The 16,918-nt window shown below is 57.7% G+C and overlaps 1 protein-coding gene across 7 annotated transcripts; it reads right to left on the bottom strand.

Annotated features, from left to right (window-relative positions):
* Window positions 1-2,690: 2,690 nt before the first annotated feature.
* Window positions 2,691-13,908, bottom strand: MAD2L1BP (MAD2L1 binding protein). 7 transcript variants are annotated; one of them, XM_077281930.1, is made up of 3 exons: window positions 13,794-13,908; window positions 5,881-6,101; window positions 2,691-4,419 (listed from the first exon to the last, which is right to left on the bottom strand). In XM_077281930.1, exons 1-3 carry the CDS (start codon window positions 13,864-13,866, stop codon window positions 3,895-3,897), a joined length of 819 nt encoding a protein of 272 aa, XP_077138045.1. In that variant the 5' UTR covers window positions 13,867-13,908; the 3' UTR covers window positions 2,691-3,894. The 7 variants fall into 7 exon arrangements, with proteins under 7 accessions (XP_077138045.1, XP_077138047.1, XP_077138051.1 ...); XM_077281932.1 differs by having other exon boundaries at window positions 13,705-13,860; XM_077281936.1 differs by having other exon boundaries at window positions 5,881-6,097; window positions 13,794-13,845.
* Window positions 13,909-16,918: the final 3,010 nt, after the last annotated feature.

The following is a 16,918-nucleotide window of genomic DNA, read 5'->3' as shown; positions in this document are numbered from 1 at the left end:
AGGACCCGGGACGTAAGCCAAACGCCAGACGAGGACCCAGGACGCGAGCCAAACGCCAGACGAGGACCCGGGACGCGAGCCAAACGCCAGACGAGGCCCCGGGACGTGAGCTAACCATCAGACAAGAACCCGAGACATGAGCTAAAAGCATCAGACGAGGACCCGGGACACGAGCCAAACGAGGACCCGGGACGTGAGCTAACCGTCAGACGAGAACTCGAGACGTGAGCTAAAAGCATCAGACGAGGACCCGGGACCCAAGCCAAACGCCAGACGAGGACCCGGGACGCGAGCTAAATGTCAGACAAGAACCCGAGACGTGAGCTAAAAGCATCAGACGAGGACCCGGGATGCGAGCCCAACGCCAGACGAGGACCCGGGACGCGAGCCAGACGAGAACCCGGGATGCGAGCCAAACGCCAGACGAGGACCAGGGACGCGAGCTAACAGTCAGATGAGAACCCGAGACGTGAGCTAAAAGCATCAGACGAGGACCCGGGACGCGAACCAGACGCCAGACAAGGACCCGGGACGCGAGCTAAACGTCAGACGAGGACCCGAGACGTGAGCTAAAAGCATCAGACGAGGACCCGGGACGTGAGCTAAAAGCATCAGACGAGGACCTGGGATGCAAGCTGTCAGACGAGAACCCGAGACGTGAGCTAAAAGCATCAGATGAGGACCCGGGACACGAGCTAACCGTCAGACAAGAACTCGAGACATGAGCTAAAAGCATCAGACGAGGACCCGGGACACAAGCCAAACGCCAGACGAGGCCCCGGGACGTGAGCTAACCATCAGACAAGAACCCGAGACGTGAGCTAAAAGCATAAGACGAGGACCCGGGACGTGAGCTAACCATCAGACGAGGACCCGGGACGTAAGCCAAACGCCAGACGAGGACCCAGGACGCGAGCCAAACGCCAGACGAGGACCCGGGACGCGAGCCAAACGCCAGACGAGGCCCCGGGACGTGAGCTAACCATCAGACAAGAACCCGAGACATGAGCTAAAAGCATCAGACGAGGACCCGGGACCCAAGCCAAACGCCAGACGAGGACCCGGGACACGAGCTAACCGTCAGACAAGAACCCGAGACGTGAGCTAAAAGCATAAGACGAGGACCCGGGACGTAAGCCAAACGCCAGACGAGGACCCGGGACGCGAGCCAAACGCCAGACGAGGACCCGGGACGCGAGCCAAACGCCAGACGAGGACCCGGGACGCGAGCCAAACGCCAGACGAGGACCCGGGACGCGAGCCAAACGCCAGACGAGGACCCGGGACGCGAGCCAAACGCCAGACGAGGACCCGGGACGCGAGCCAAACGCCAGACGAGGACCCGGGACGCGAGCCCAAACGCCAGACGAGGACCCGGCACGCGAGCCAGACGAGGACCCGAGACCTGAGCTAAAAGCATCAGACGAGGACCTGGGGCACGAGCCAAACGGCAGACAAGGTGATGATTTTACCGTCGATCAGAAGCGGTGTTTTCCACGCTGTCATGCACATGACAGCGTGGCAAACACTGGGATATTCAGGCTCCTCATTCAAGTAACTGTTCTACCAAACCTCAACATCCAGGTGTCCGCCCATCTGTAATACAGCCCTGAGTGCCGTGTGTCTAATCCCCATCATGTGTGGTATATATTAGTTCTGGTGTCCAATGTTTTACTAATTCTTTTTTAGCACCACTTAGTTCTAGCATCTCCAGGTTCCATGGGGACAGCGCTGTTCGGTGCCCACTGGACCCTTTACCACCCAATGCTGGGACACACACAGTGTAAGAACGTGTACAGACAGTGCCTTAACTCAGCTGTTGCCATTGGTCGGGGGCACCAGTGTCAGATCAGATTTTCTTTCTTATAAAATCTACAGAAAATGGAATTTAAATCTATATAAATATGAATGTAATAAGCAAAAGAGTCGGGCAAAGTGTCCGCAACCAGGAGGCAAAGGACAAGACACGTGGCGCAGCCAGGGCCCCAGAAGAAGCAAAGGACGAGGCCGGAGCCCCAGAAGAAGCAAAGGACGAGGCACGGGGAGAGGCCGGAGCCCCAGAAGAAGCAAAGGACGAGGCACGGGGAGAGGCCGGAGCCCCAGAAGAAGCAAAGGACGAGGCACGGGGAGAGGATGGAGCCCCAGAAGAGGCAAAGGACGAGGCACGGGGAGAGGCCGGGGCACCAGAAGAGGAAAAGGACGAGGCACGGGGAGAGGCCGGGGCACCAGAAGAGGAAAAGGAAGAGGCACGGGGAGAGGCCGGAGCCCCAGAAGAGGAAAAGGAAGAGGCACGGGGAGAGGCCGGAGCCCCAGAAGAGGAAAAGGAAGAGGCACGTGGAGAGGCCGGAGCCCCAGAAGAGGAAAAGGAAGAGGCACGTGGAGAGGCCGGAGCCCCAGAAGAGGAAAAGGAAGAGGCACGTGGAGAGGCCGGAGCCCCAGAAGAGGAAAAGGAAGAGGCACGGGGAGAGGCCGGAGCCCCAGAAGAGGAAAAGGAAGAGGCACGGGGAGAGGAAAAGGAAGAGGCACGGGGAGAGGCCGGAGCCCCAGAAGAGGAAAAGGAAGAGGCACGGGGAGAGGCCGGAGCCCCAGAAGAGGAAAAGAAAGAGGCACGGGGAGAGGCCGGAGCCCCAGAAGAGGACAAGAGGCACGGGGAGAAGCCGGAGCCCCAGAAGAGGAAAAGAGGCACGGGGAGGCCAGAGCCCCAGAAGAGGCAACATTTAATAACATTATATATATGATCAAAAAAATACCAAAAGCAGAAAAAAAGCTCCCACGACGTCCCAGTGATCCCGAAGCAGCGCTGTTCACACCTGGATTAGGCAATTCAGTTCCCAAATTTCATTCTAGAAACAGAAATTCCTGCAGAGAAAAAAGCAGTTGCATACCGAAGACCGCCATCCTGCGCAGAGCCACATTATTAAAGTACAGATCCCGTTTTAGTCTAAGGGTCCTCATGTCGCACCTGCAGCCGTCAGATCAGACCCATCCTCTGCACCAATCACATTTCTTTTTTCATGGAACAAAAGGAAAACTAACAGATCCGAAGTGCAGAATTATGTGGAAATCTCAGTTGGGACGGCGATGCTCACACTGACGCGGCTGCCCGTTCACTCGATGCTCACACTGACGCGGCTGCCCGTTCACTCGATGCTCACACTGACGCGGCTGCCCGTTCATTCGACGCTCACACTGACGCGGCCGTCCGTACACTCCACACTCAGGATGGCGCCTGCACTTGCTGCTATCACTACAATATGAAGAGAAATCTTACAATCTCTTTAGCCGAGTCCAATAAATACCCTATCAGCGCCCTATAGGCAGCCATGTACCGGCCCGTGGGCTCTTGTATCATGTAGGAGACATGACAGAAAACATTTCCAGACACCACAGAAGAGTCCAGATAAATGAAGCACATCGGACCCTCACTATAGCAGCACACTGCCCCCTGCAGGAAGGATGCGATTCTTGGCCATGGAGGAGACCACCATATTCACTTCTCATAGAGGATGAAGATGCTGAAGGCCACAAGTGTCACCGAGGTGTAAGGATTGTAGCTGAGGTAGAAGTTGGGGGTCCAGACACAACTGACACCCAGGAGGACTGACCGTCCTGCTCATCAGAGCACGTCCTTGTCTGGTAGCTGGAGGCTGTACATAAATGACGCAGCTGCCCGGGATATATTGGGGTCTTTGCCCAGGATACACGGAGGTCTCTGTCCAGAGCTGCTAACACAAAGGTTTATTGCACAATGAAGAGGAGACCCAGGAGGCCAGTGACCGTCCATCTGCATCTCTGCGCTCCAGAACAAGATATTATGGAGGGGAAGGGGTCGTGCGTCTCACAGCAGAGACCATCCCCTCCCATTTGGAGTCGCATAGAGGGGTCCTTGCGCGCTCAGTTCTGAAACCCTTTCAGCGTGACTGGAGCCTGAAACCAGATGTAGTCGTCGCTGTGGTCCGGGGCGCTGCGGTCCGTGGTGCGCTCTGCTCCACTGCTGGACAGTTTGATGGTCAGCGTGTGGCCCCTGGTGGGAATCTTATAATTGAGTTTGGGTCTAAACCAATCTGTGGCGCAGTCTCGATGTCCCTGCACCATCAGAACCAGGCTCATCAGACCGGAAGAACGCAGCTCACTGAATGGGTCAGCCAGAAAAAGGGACCGGAAGAGTTGGCGGAGACAGGGCCGGTGACTCAGGCTCTGCTCACCATTTCCCACCTGGATGTCCTCCATGTCTATCACATACAGCTCCTTAGGGCTGACCGCAGATCCTCCCAGCAGCAGCAGAACGCGGGGCACAGAGGTCAGCGTGAAGAAGACTTGGAGCTGAGACATTAACTCTGCCAAGTCTGAGAGCGCACGCTGGCATTGACGGGAATCAGACGCCTCCTTCATCGGCCGTCTCCTAACCTCATCACCATCCTGGAAGAGGAGAAAACATAAGTGGAGAGGAGCCCGGCAAGGAAGGAAGGGGGGGGGGACCACGAGAGGAACCCGGCGAGGAGGGAAGGGTGGGGACCACAAGAGGAGGCTGGCGAGGAGGGAAGGGGGGGGGGAATTACCACGAGAGGAGGCCGGCGAGGAGGGAGGGGACCACAAGAGGAGCCTGGCAAGGAGGAAAGTGGGGGGGGAACCACGAGAGGAACCTGGCGAGGAGGGAAGGGTGGGGACCACAAGAGGAGGCCGGCGAGGAGGGAAGGGGGGGGGGAATCACCATGAGAGGAGCCCGGCGAGGAGGGAAGGGACCACAAGAGGAGCCCGGCAAGGAGGGAAGGGGGGGGGGGAACCACGAGAGGAGCCCGGCGAGGAGGGAAGGTACCACAAGAGGAGCCCGGCAAGGAGGGAAGGGGGGGGGGGGTACCACGAGAGGAGCCCGGCGAAAAGGGAAGGGGGGGACCACAAGAGGAGGCCGGCAAGGAGGGAAGGGGGGGGGGGGAATCACCATGAGAGGAGCCCGGCGAGGAGGGAAGGGACCACAAGAGGAGCCCGGCAAGGAGGGAAGGGGGGGGGGAACCACGAGAGGAGCCCGGCGAGGAGGGAAGGTACCACAAGAGGAGCCCGGCAAGGAGGGAAGGGGGGGGGGGGTACCACGAGAGGAGCCCGGCGAGGAGGGAAGGGGGGGACCACAAGAGGAGGCCGGCGAGGAGGGAAGGGGGGGGGGGAAATCACCATGAGAGGCGCCCGGCAAGGAGGGAAGGGACCACAAGAGGAGCCCGGCAAGGAGGGAAGGGGGGGGGGGAACCACGAGAGGAGCCCGGCGAGGAGGGAAGGCACCACAAGAGGAGCCCGGCAAGGAGGGAAGGGGGGGGGGGGTACCACGAGAGGAGCCCGGCGAAAAGGGAAGGGGGGGACCACAAGAGGAGGCCGGCAAGGAGGGAAGGGGGGGGGGGGAATCACCATGAGAGGAGCCCGGCGAGGAGGGAAGGGACCACAAGAGGAGCCCGGCAAGGAGGGAAGGGGGGGGGGGAACCACGAGAGGAGCCCGGCGAGGAGGGAAGGTACCACAAGAGGAGCCCGGCAAGGAGGGAAGGGGGGGGGGGGGGGGTACCACGAGAGGAGCCCGGCGAGGAGGGAAGGGGGGGACCACAAGAGGAGGCCGGCAAGGAGGGAAGGGGGGGACCACGAGAGGAGCCCGGCGAGGAGGGAAGGGACCACAAGGGGAGGCCGGCGAGGAAATTACCACGAGAAGAGCCCGGCGAGGAGGGAAAGGGGGGGAACCACGAGAGGAGCCCGGCGAGGAGGGATAGGGGACTGGCGAGGTGCAGGGGGGTGATGGGAGAGAGGAGTTGGGCGAAGGAGAGGTGGTGCAGAGAGGAGAGCGGCGAGGCTAAGTGAGATGGTACAGAGGAGGGGGTGGGACTGGCAGAGGGCGGTGGCTCTTACCTGCGGCCCCCCACAGAAGTGCAGCAACTGCTCGTAGGGCAGGGGCAGCTGGTGGCGTTGGTGCAGAATGTGCTTCAAGAGGTCACAGGTGAAACGGCAGCAGCTATCTCTCGTCACCATTCCTGGAAACACCACACATACATCGGGGACTTCCCTGGAGCCGCGTCTGGTGCCTCGGGGTCTGCAGGACAGCGGCTGGGGGACCGCCTGCTCCATCCTTCCTGACAGAAACATAATGAAGTGGTGTGAAGAACAGTAAGTGCCCCAATAATGCGGGGGTGTAATCAGCAGGAGGCGGCATCGGGCCGGTCCTGTCTATGACTGGTGAAGTTACACAGGAGCTGGGACGGCCGGTGACATCACCACCAGCTGGTATACACACACAGGAGGCCGGTGACATCACCACCAGCTGGTATACACACACACACACACACACACACACACAGGAGGCCGGTGACATCACCACCAGCTGGTATACACACACACACAGGAGGCCGGTGACATCACCACCTGCTGGTATACACACACAGGAGGCCGGTGACATCACCACCAGCTGGTATACACACACACAGGAGGCCGGTGACATCACCACCAGCTGGTATACACACACACAGGAGGCCGGTGACATCACCACCAGCTGGTATACACACACAGGAGGCCGGTGACATCACCACCAGCTGGTATACACACACAGGGGGCCGGTGACATCACCACCTGCTGGTATACACACACAGGAGGCCGGTGACATCACCACCAGCTGGTATACACACACACAGGAGGCCGGTGACATCACCACCAGCTGGTATACACACACACAGGAGGCCGGTGACATCACCACCAGCTGGTATACACACACACACAGGAGGCCGGTGACATCACCACCAGCTGGTATACACACACACACACAGGAGGCCGGTGACATCACCACCAGCTGGTATACACACACACAGGACGCCGGTGACATCGCCACCAGCTGGTATACACACACACACACACACACAGGACGCCGATGACATCACCACCAGCTGGTACACACACACACACACACACACACACAGGAGGCCGGTGACATCACCACCAGCTGGTATACACACACACAGAAGGCCGGTGACATCACCACCAGCTGGTATACACACACACAGGAGGCCGGTGACATCACCACCAGCTGGTATACACACACACAGGAGGCCGGTAACATCACCACCAGCTGGTATACACACACACAGGAGGCCGGTAACATCACCACCAGCTGGTATACACACACACACACAGGACGCCGGTGACATCACCACCAGCTGGTATACACACACAGGAGGCCGGTGACATCACCACCAGCTGGTATACACACACACAGAAGGCCGGTGACATCACCACCAGCTGGTATACACACACACACACACAGGAGGCCGGTGACATCACCACCAGCTGGTATACACACACAGGACGCCGGTGACATCACCACCAGCTGGTATACACACACACACAGGAGGCCGGTGACATCACCACCAGCTGGTATACACACACAGGAGGCCGGTGACATCACCACCAGCTGGTATATACACACACACAGGAGGCCGGTGACATCACCACCAGCTGGTATACACACACACAGGGGGCCGGTGACATCACCACCAGCTGGTATACACACACACAGGAGGCCGGTGACATCACCACCAGCTGGTATACACACACACAGGAGGCCGGTGACATCACCACCAGCTGGTATACACACACACAGGAGGCCGGTGACATCACCACCAGCTGGTATACACACACACAGGAGGCCGGTGACATCACCACCAGCTGGTATACACACACAGGAGGCCGGTGACATCACCACCAGCTGGTATACACACACAGGAGGCCGGTGACATCACCACCAGCTGGTATACACACACAGGAGGCCGGTGACATCACCACCAGCTGGTATACACACACACAGAAGGCCGGTGACATCACCACCAGCTGGTATATACACACAGGAGGCCGGTGACATCACCACCAGCTGGTATACACACACACACAGGACGCCGGTGACATCACCACCAGCTGGTATACACACACACAGGAGGCCGGTGACATCACCACCAGCTGGTATACACACACACAGGACGCCGGTGACATCACCACCAGCTGGTATACACACACACACAGGACGCCGGTGACATCACCACCAGCTGGTATACACACACACAGGACGCCGGTGACATCACCACCAGCTGGTATACACACACACACACACACACACAGGACGCCGGTAACATCACCACCAGCTGGTATACACACACACAGGAGGCCGGTGACATCACCACCAGCTGGTATACACACACACAGGAGGCCGGTGACATCACCACCAGCTGGTATACACACACAGGAGGCCGGTGACATCACCACCAGCTGGTATACACACACACACAGGATGCCGGTGACATCACCACCAGCTGGTATACACACACACACACACAGGAGGCCGGTGACATCACCACCAGCTGGTATACACACACACAGACACAGGAGGCCGGTGACATCACCACCAGCTGGTATACACACACACACACAGGAGGCCGGTGACATCACCACCAGCTGGTATACACACACACACAGGAGGCCGGTGACATCACCACCAGCTGGTATACACACACAGGAGGCCGGTGACATCACCACCAGCTGGTATACACACACACACAGGACGCCGGTGACATCACCACCAGCTGGTATACACACACACAGGAGGCCGGTGACATCACCACCAGCTGGTATACACACACACAGGAGGCCGGTGACATCACCACCAGCTGGTATACACACACACACAGGAGGCCGGTGACATCACCACCAGCTGGTATACACACACACAGGAGGCCGGTGACATCACCACCAGCTGGTATACACACACACAGGAGGCCGGTGACATCACCACCAGCTGGTATACACACACACACAGGAGGCCGGTGACATCACCACCAGCTGGTATACACACACACAGGAGGCCGGTGACATCACCACCAGCTGGTATACACACACACAGGAGGCCGGTAACATCACCACCAGCTGGTATACACACACACACAGGAGGCCGGTGACATCACCACCAGCTGGTATACACACACACAGGGGGCCGGTGACATCACCACCAGCTGGTATACACACACACACAGGAGGCCGGTGACATCACCACCAGCTGGTATACACACACACAGGAGGCCGGTGACATCACCACCAGCTGGTATACACACACAGGAGGCCGGTGACATCACCACCAGCTGGTATACACACACACAGGACGCCGGTGACATCACCACCAGCTGGTATACACACACACAGGAGGCCGGTGACATCACCACCAGCTGGTACACACACAGGAGGCCGGTGACATCACCACCACCTGGTATACACACACACAGGAGGCCGGTGACATCACCACCAGCTGGTATACACACACAGGAGGCCGGTGACATCACCACCAGCTGGTATACACACACACAGGAGGCCGGTGACATCACCACCAGCTGGTATACACACACACACAGGAGGCCGGTGACATCACCACCAGCTGGTATACACACACACACACACAGGAGGCCGGTGATATCACCACCAGCTGGTATACACACACACAGGAGGCCGGTGACATCACCACCAGCTGGTATGCACACACACAGGAGGCCGGTGACATCACCACCAGCTGGTATACACACACACACAGGACGCCGGTGACATCACCACCAGCTGGAATACACACACACACACACAGGAGGCCGGTGACATCACCACCAGCTGGTACACACACACACACACACACACACACACACACACACACACACACACACACAGGACGCCGGTGACATCACCACCAGCTGGTATACACACACACACACAGGAGGCCGGTGACATCACCACCAGCTGGTATACACACACACAGGAGGCCGGTGACATCACCACCAGCTGGTATACACACAGGAGGCCGGTGACATCACCACCAGCTGGTATACACACACACAGGAGGCCGGTGACATCACCACCAGCTGGTATACACACACACACACACAGGACGCCGGTGACATCACCACCAGCTGGTATACACACACACACACACACAGGAGGCCGGTGACATCACCACCAGCTGGTATACACACACACACACAGGAGGCCGGTGACATCACCACCAGCTGGTATACACACACACAGGAGGCCGGTGACATCACCACCAGCTGGTATACACACACACGCGAGGCCGGTGACATCACCACCAGCTGGTATACACACACAGGAGGCCGGTGACATCACCACCAGCTGGTATACACACACACACACACAGGAGGCCGGTGACATCACCACCAGCTGGTATACACACACAGGAGGCCGGTGACATCACCACCAGCTGGTATACACACACACAGAAGGCCGGTGACATCACCACCAGCTGGTATACACACACACAGAAGGCCGGTGACATCACCACCAGCTGGTATACACACACACAGGAGGCCGGTGACATCACCACCAGCTGGTATACACACACACACAGGAGGCCGGTGACATCACCACCAGCTGGTATACACACACACACAGGAGGCCGGTGACATCACCACCAGCTGGTATACACACACACAGGACGCCGGTGACATCACCACCAGCTGGTATACACACACAGGAGGCCGGTGACATCACCACCAGCTGGTATATACACACACACACACACACACAGGACGCCGGTGACATCACCACCAGCTGGTATACACACACACACAGGAGGCCGGTGACATCACCACCAGCTGGTATACACACACACACACAGGAGGCCGGTGACATCACCACCAGCTGGTATACACACATACACAGGAGGCCGGTGACATCACCACCAGCTGGTATACACACACACACACAGGACGCCGGTGACATCACCACCAGCTGGTATACACACATACACAGGAGGCCGGTGACATCACCACCAGCTGGTATACACACACACACACAGGACGCCGGTGACATCACCACCAGCTGGTATACACACACACACACACAGGACGCCGGTGACATCACCACCAGCTGGTATACACACACAGGGGGCCGGTGACATCACCACCAGCTGGTATACACACACACAGGAGGCCGGTGACATCACCACCAGCTGGTATACACACACACACAGGAGGCCGGTGACATCACCACCAGCTGGTATACACACACACAGGACGCCGGTGACATCACCACCAGCTGGTATACACACACAGGAGGCCGGTGACATCACCACCAGCTGGTATACACACACACAGAAGGCCGGTGACATCACCACCAGCTGGTATACACACACACACACACAGGAGGCCGGTGACATCACCACCAGCTGGTATACACACACAGGAGGCCGGTGACATCACCACCAGCTGGTATACACACACACACACAGGACGCCGGTGACATCACCACCAGCTGGTATACACACACACAGGAGGCCGGTGACATCACCACCAGCTGGTATACACACACACACAGGACGCCGGTGACATCACCACCAGCTGGTATACACACACACAGGAGGCCGGTGACATCACCACCAGCTGGTATACACACACAGGGGGCCGGTGACATCACCACCAGCTGGTATACACACACAGAAGGCCGGTGACATCACCACCAGCTGGTATACACACACACACACAGGAGGCCGGTGACATCACCACCAGCTGGTATACACACACACAGGAGGCCGGTGACATCACCACCAGCTGGTATACACACACACAGGAGGCCGGTGACATCACCACCAGCTGGTATACACACACAGGAGGCCGGTGACATCACCACCAGCTGGTATACACACACAGGAGGCCGGTGACATCACCACCAGCTGGTATACACACACAGAAGGCCGGTGACATCACCACCAGCTGGTATACACACACACAGAAGGCCGGTGACATCACCACCAGCTGGTATACACACACACACAGGAGGCCGGTGACATCACCACCAGCTGGTATACACACACAGGAGGCCGGTGACATCACCACCAGCTGGTATACACACACACACAGGAGGCCGGTGACATCACCACCAGCTGGTATACACACACACACACAGGAGGCCGGTGACATCACCACCAGCTGGTATACACACACACACACAGGAGGCCGGTGACATCACCACCAGCTGGTATATACACACACACAGGAGGCCGGTGACATCACCACCAGCTGGTATACACACACACACACACACAGGAGGCCGGTGACATCACCACCAGCTGGTATACACACACACAGGAGGCCGGTGACATCACCACCAGCTGGTATACACACACACACAGGAGGCCGGTGACATCACCACCAGCTGGTATACACACACACAGGAGGCCGGTGACATCACCACCAGCTGGTATACACACACACAGGAGGCCGGTGACATCACCACCAGCTGGTATACACACACACAGGAGGCCGGTGACATCACCACCAGCTGGTATACACACACACACAGGAGGCCGGTGACATCACCACCAGCTGGTATACACACACACAGGAGGCCGGTGACATCACCACCAGCTGGTATACACACACACAGAAGGCCGGTGACATCACCACCAGCTGGTATACACACACACAGGAGGCCGGTGACATCACCACCAGCTGGTATACACACACACAGGAGGCCGGTGACATCACCACCAGCTGGTATACACACACACACACAGGAGGCCGGTGACATCACCACCAGCTGGTATACACACACACAGGAGGCCGGTGACATCACCACCAGCTGGTATACACACACACAGGAGGCCGGTGACATCACCACCAGCTGGTATACACACACACACACACAGGAGGCCGGTGACATCACCACCAGCTGGTATACACACACACACACAGGAGGCCGGTGACATCACCACCAGCTGGTATACACACACACAGGAGGCCGGTGACATCACCACCAGCTGGTATACACACACAGGAGGCCGGTGACATCACCACCAGCTGGTATACACACACACAGGAGGCCGGTGACATCACCACCAGCTGGTATACACACACACAGGAGGCCGGTGACATCACCACCAGCTGGTATACACACACACAGGGGGCCGGTGACATCACCACCAGCTGGTATACACACACACAGGAGGCCGGTGACATCACCACCAGCTGGTATACACACACACAGGAGGCCGGTGACATCACCACCAGCTAGTATACACACACAGGAGGCCGGTGACATCACCACCAGCTGGTATACACACACAGGAGGCCGGTGACATCACCACCAGCTGGTATACACACACAGGAGGCCGGTGACATCACCACCAGCTGGTATACACACACACAGGAGGCCGGTGACATCACCACCAGCTGGTATACACACACACAGGAGGCCGGTGACATCACCACCAGCTAGTATACACACACAGGAGGCCGGTGACATCACCACCAGCTGGTATACACACACAGGAGGCCGGTGACATCACCACCAGCTGGTATACACACACACAGGAGGCCGGTGACATCACCACCAGCTGGTATACACACACACAGGAGGCCGGTGACATCACCACCAGCTGGTATACACACACAGGAGGCCGGTGACATCACCACCAGCTGGTATACACACACAGGAGGCCGGTGACATCACCACCAGCTGGTATACACACACACAGGAGGCCGGTGACATCACCACCAGCTGGTATACACACACACACAGAAGTAACAAAAGACGGACTGGCACATCCAAGCTAGTGTGAATTGGTGCAAACTAGGATCAGCCACCTCCATATAAAATATACATTACACACACCGCCGCCGCCTCTCCCCCGTCCCGACGACTCACACCGCCGCCGCCTCCTGTCACAGCTCCGCGCTCTCCGACGTTCCCGGCTCCGATTTCAAATTCGCCGCATCATTTCCTGTTTCACTCACTGACGTCACACAGGGCGTGTTCACGCTGCTTCTGCCTCCGACATTTACTTGTACCGCGCAACATCACAATCATTTCCTGCAAAAGAGGGCGACGTCATGTGAAGGCGGAGTCACGTGGGGCGACGTCAAATGAAGGTGGAGTCACGTGGGGCGACGTCATGTGGAGGCGGAGTCACGTGGGGGACGTCATATGAAGGTGGAGTCACGTGGGGCGACGTCATGTGGAGGCGGAGTCAGATGGGGCGACGTCATGTGAAGGTGGAGTCACGTGTGGAGACGTCATGTGGAGGCGGAGTCACGTGGGGAGACGTCATGTGGAGGCGGAGTCACGTTGGGTGACGTCATGTGGATGCGGAGTCACGTGGGGGACGTCATGTGGAGGCGGAGTCACGTGGGCGAAGTCACGTGGGGCGGGGTCACGTGGGGAGACGTCATGTGGAGGCGGAGTCACGTGGGGCGGGGTCACGTGGGGAGACGTCATGTGGAGGCGGAGTCGCGTGGGGCGACGTCATGTGGAGGCGGAGTCACGTGGGCAGAGTCACGTGGGGCGGGGTCACGTGCTGCCCAGCGTTTCTCCCCCGGTTATCCGTGTTCACACTGTGAAGTTTCTTGTTGAGGTTTTGGGCAGGAACTTTCCACTGAATGGTCACATTGTGCAGCGTTTCTGCTTGATAAACCTCACAGTGTGAACGCGGAGCAGTACCACAGAGGTCTGTACTGTCGGCAGTCACCGTTATCTCCGCCATGGTGATGGCTGAACGCTCTGTGGGAGACGGATCTTCTGTCCTGCGGCCATGTTAGGATCACAGTAATGTCAGTATGAGGCCGAGTACCCCGATAACTAAGGCCGCGGTCACACCTGTCCGTGCAATGGGGAAACTCGCGCATCATCAAAACCCGACACTGCCACCGGCTCTCAACAAATACCGGTCCCGAGTGCCGGAGACTGTGCCGGGTATTGATGTGAGAGACTCGCGCAAGATTCTCGCATTGCAGTCGTAAGTGTGACCCCGGCCTGTGACATGTGACTGACAGCTCCTCCTCTTCCTCCACCAACAGGAACTGCCGTATACTGGTAACACCCCACAATACCTGCCGTATATCGGTAATACCCCACAATACCTGCCGTATACCGGTAACACCCCACAATACCTGCCGTATACCGGGAACACCCCACAATACCTGCCACATACCGGTAACACCCCACAATACCTGCCATATACCGGGAACACCCCACAATACCTGCCATATACCGGTAACACCCCACAATACCTGCCGTATATCGGTAATACCCCACAATACCTGCCGTATACCGGTAACACCCCACAATACCTGCCGTATACCGGTAATACCCCACAATACCTGCCGTATACCGGGAACACCCCACAATACCTGCCGTATACTGGTAACACCCCACAATACCTGCCGTATACTGGTAACACCCCACAAGACCTGCCGTATACTGGTAACACCCCACAATACCTGCCGTATACTGGTAACACCCCACAAGACCTGCCGTATACTGGTAACACCCCACCATACCTGCCGTATACCGGTAACACCCCACAAGACCTGCCGTATACCGGGAACACCCCACAAGACCTGCCGTATACCGGGAACACCCCACAATACCTGCCGTATACTGGTAACACCCCACAATACCTGCCGTATACAGGGAACATCCCACAAGACCTGCCGTATACAGGGAACATCCCACAAGACCTGCCGTATACTGGTAACACCCCACAAGACCTGCCGTATACTGGTAACACCCCACAAGACCTGCCGTATACAGGGAACACCCCACAATACCTGCCGTATACTGGTAACACCCCACAAGACCTGCCGTATACCGGGAACACCCCACAATACCTGCCGTATACCGGGAACATCCCACAAGACCTGCCGTATACAGGGAACATCCCACAAGACCTGCCGTATACTGGTAACACCCCACAAGACCTGCCGTATACTGGTAACACCCCACAAGACCTGCCGTATACAGGGAACACCCCACAATACCTGCCGTATACTGGTAACACCCCACAAGACCTGCCGTATACCGGTAACACCCCACAAGACCTGCCGTATACCGGGAACACCCCACAAGACCTGCCGTATACCGGTAACACCCCACAAGACCTGCCGTATACCGGGAACACCCCACAAGACCTGCCGTATACCGGGAACACCCCACAATACCTGCCGTATACTGGTAACACCCCACAATACCTGCCGTATACAGGGAACATCCCACAAGACCTGCCGTATACTGGTAACACCCCACAAGACCTGCCGTATACTGGTAACACCCCACAAGACCTGCCGTATACTGGTAACACCCCACAAGACCTGCCGTATACTGGTAACACCCCACAAGACCTGCCGTATACTGGTAACACCCCACAATACCTGCCGTATACTGGTAACACCCCACAATACCTGCCGTATACTGGTAACACCCCACAAGACCTGCCGTATACTGGTAACACCCCACCACAAGACCTGCCGTATACTGGTAACACCCCACAATACCTGCCGTATACTGGTAACACCCCACAATACCTGCCGTATACCGGTAACACCCCACAAGACCTGCCGTATACCGGGAACATCCCACAAGACCTGCCGTATACCGGTAACACCCCACAAGACCTGCCGTATACTGAGAACACCCCATAAGACCCTGCCGTATACCGGGAACATCCCACAAGACCCGCCGTATACCGGTAACACCCCACAAGACCCGCCGTATACCGGTAACACCCCACAATACCTGCCGTATACCGGGAACACCCCACAAGACCCGCCGTATACTGGGAACACCCCACAAGACCTGCCGTATACCTGGAACATCCCAGAAGACCCGCCGTATACCGGGAACATCCCACAAGACCCGCCGTATACAGGGAACACCCCACAAGACCTGCCGTATACAGGGAACATTCCACAAGCCCTGCCGTATACCGGAAACATCCCACAAGACCCGCCGTATACCGGGAACATCCCACAAGACCCGCCGTATACAGGGAACACCCCACAAGACCTGCCGTATACCGGAAACATCCCACAAGACCCGCCGTATACCGGGAACACCCCACAAGACCCGCCATATACCGGGAACA

The sequence above is a fragment of the Ranitomeya variabilis genome, chromosome 2 (genome assembly GCF_051348905.1).
Source record: "Ranitomeya variabilis isolate aRanVar5 chromosome 2, aRanVar5.hap1, whole genome shotgun sequence".
NCBI classification, from domain to species: Eukaryota; Metazoa; Chordata; class Amphibia; order Anura; family Dendrobatidae; genus Ranitomeya; species Ranitomeya variabilis.
The sequence above is the reverse complement of the archived record's forward strand: the minus strand, read 5'-3'. Positions and strand labels throughout refer to the sequence as shown.

What these genes read in the sequence shown, in the direction of transcription:
- MAD2L1BP (XM_077281930.1), bottom strand. Translation starts at nt 13,866, where the DNA reads ATGATTGTGATGTTGCGCGGTACAAGTAAATGTCGGAGGCAGAAGCAG. An exon ending in ACACGCCCTGTGTGACGTCA is followed by an intron (nt 6,102 to 13,793) that starts GTGAGTGAAACA and finishes TGTTTCTGTCAG; the next exon opens with GAAGGATGGAGCAGGCGGTC. An exon ending in ACTTCTGTGGGGGGCCGCAG is followed by an intron (nt 4,420 to 5,880) that starts GTAAGAGCCACC and finishes CTCCTCTTCCAG; the next exon opens with GATGGTGATGAGGTTAGGAG.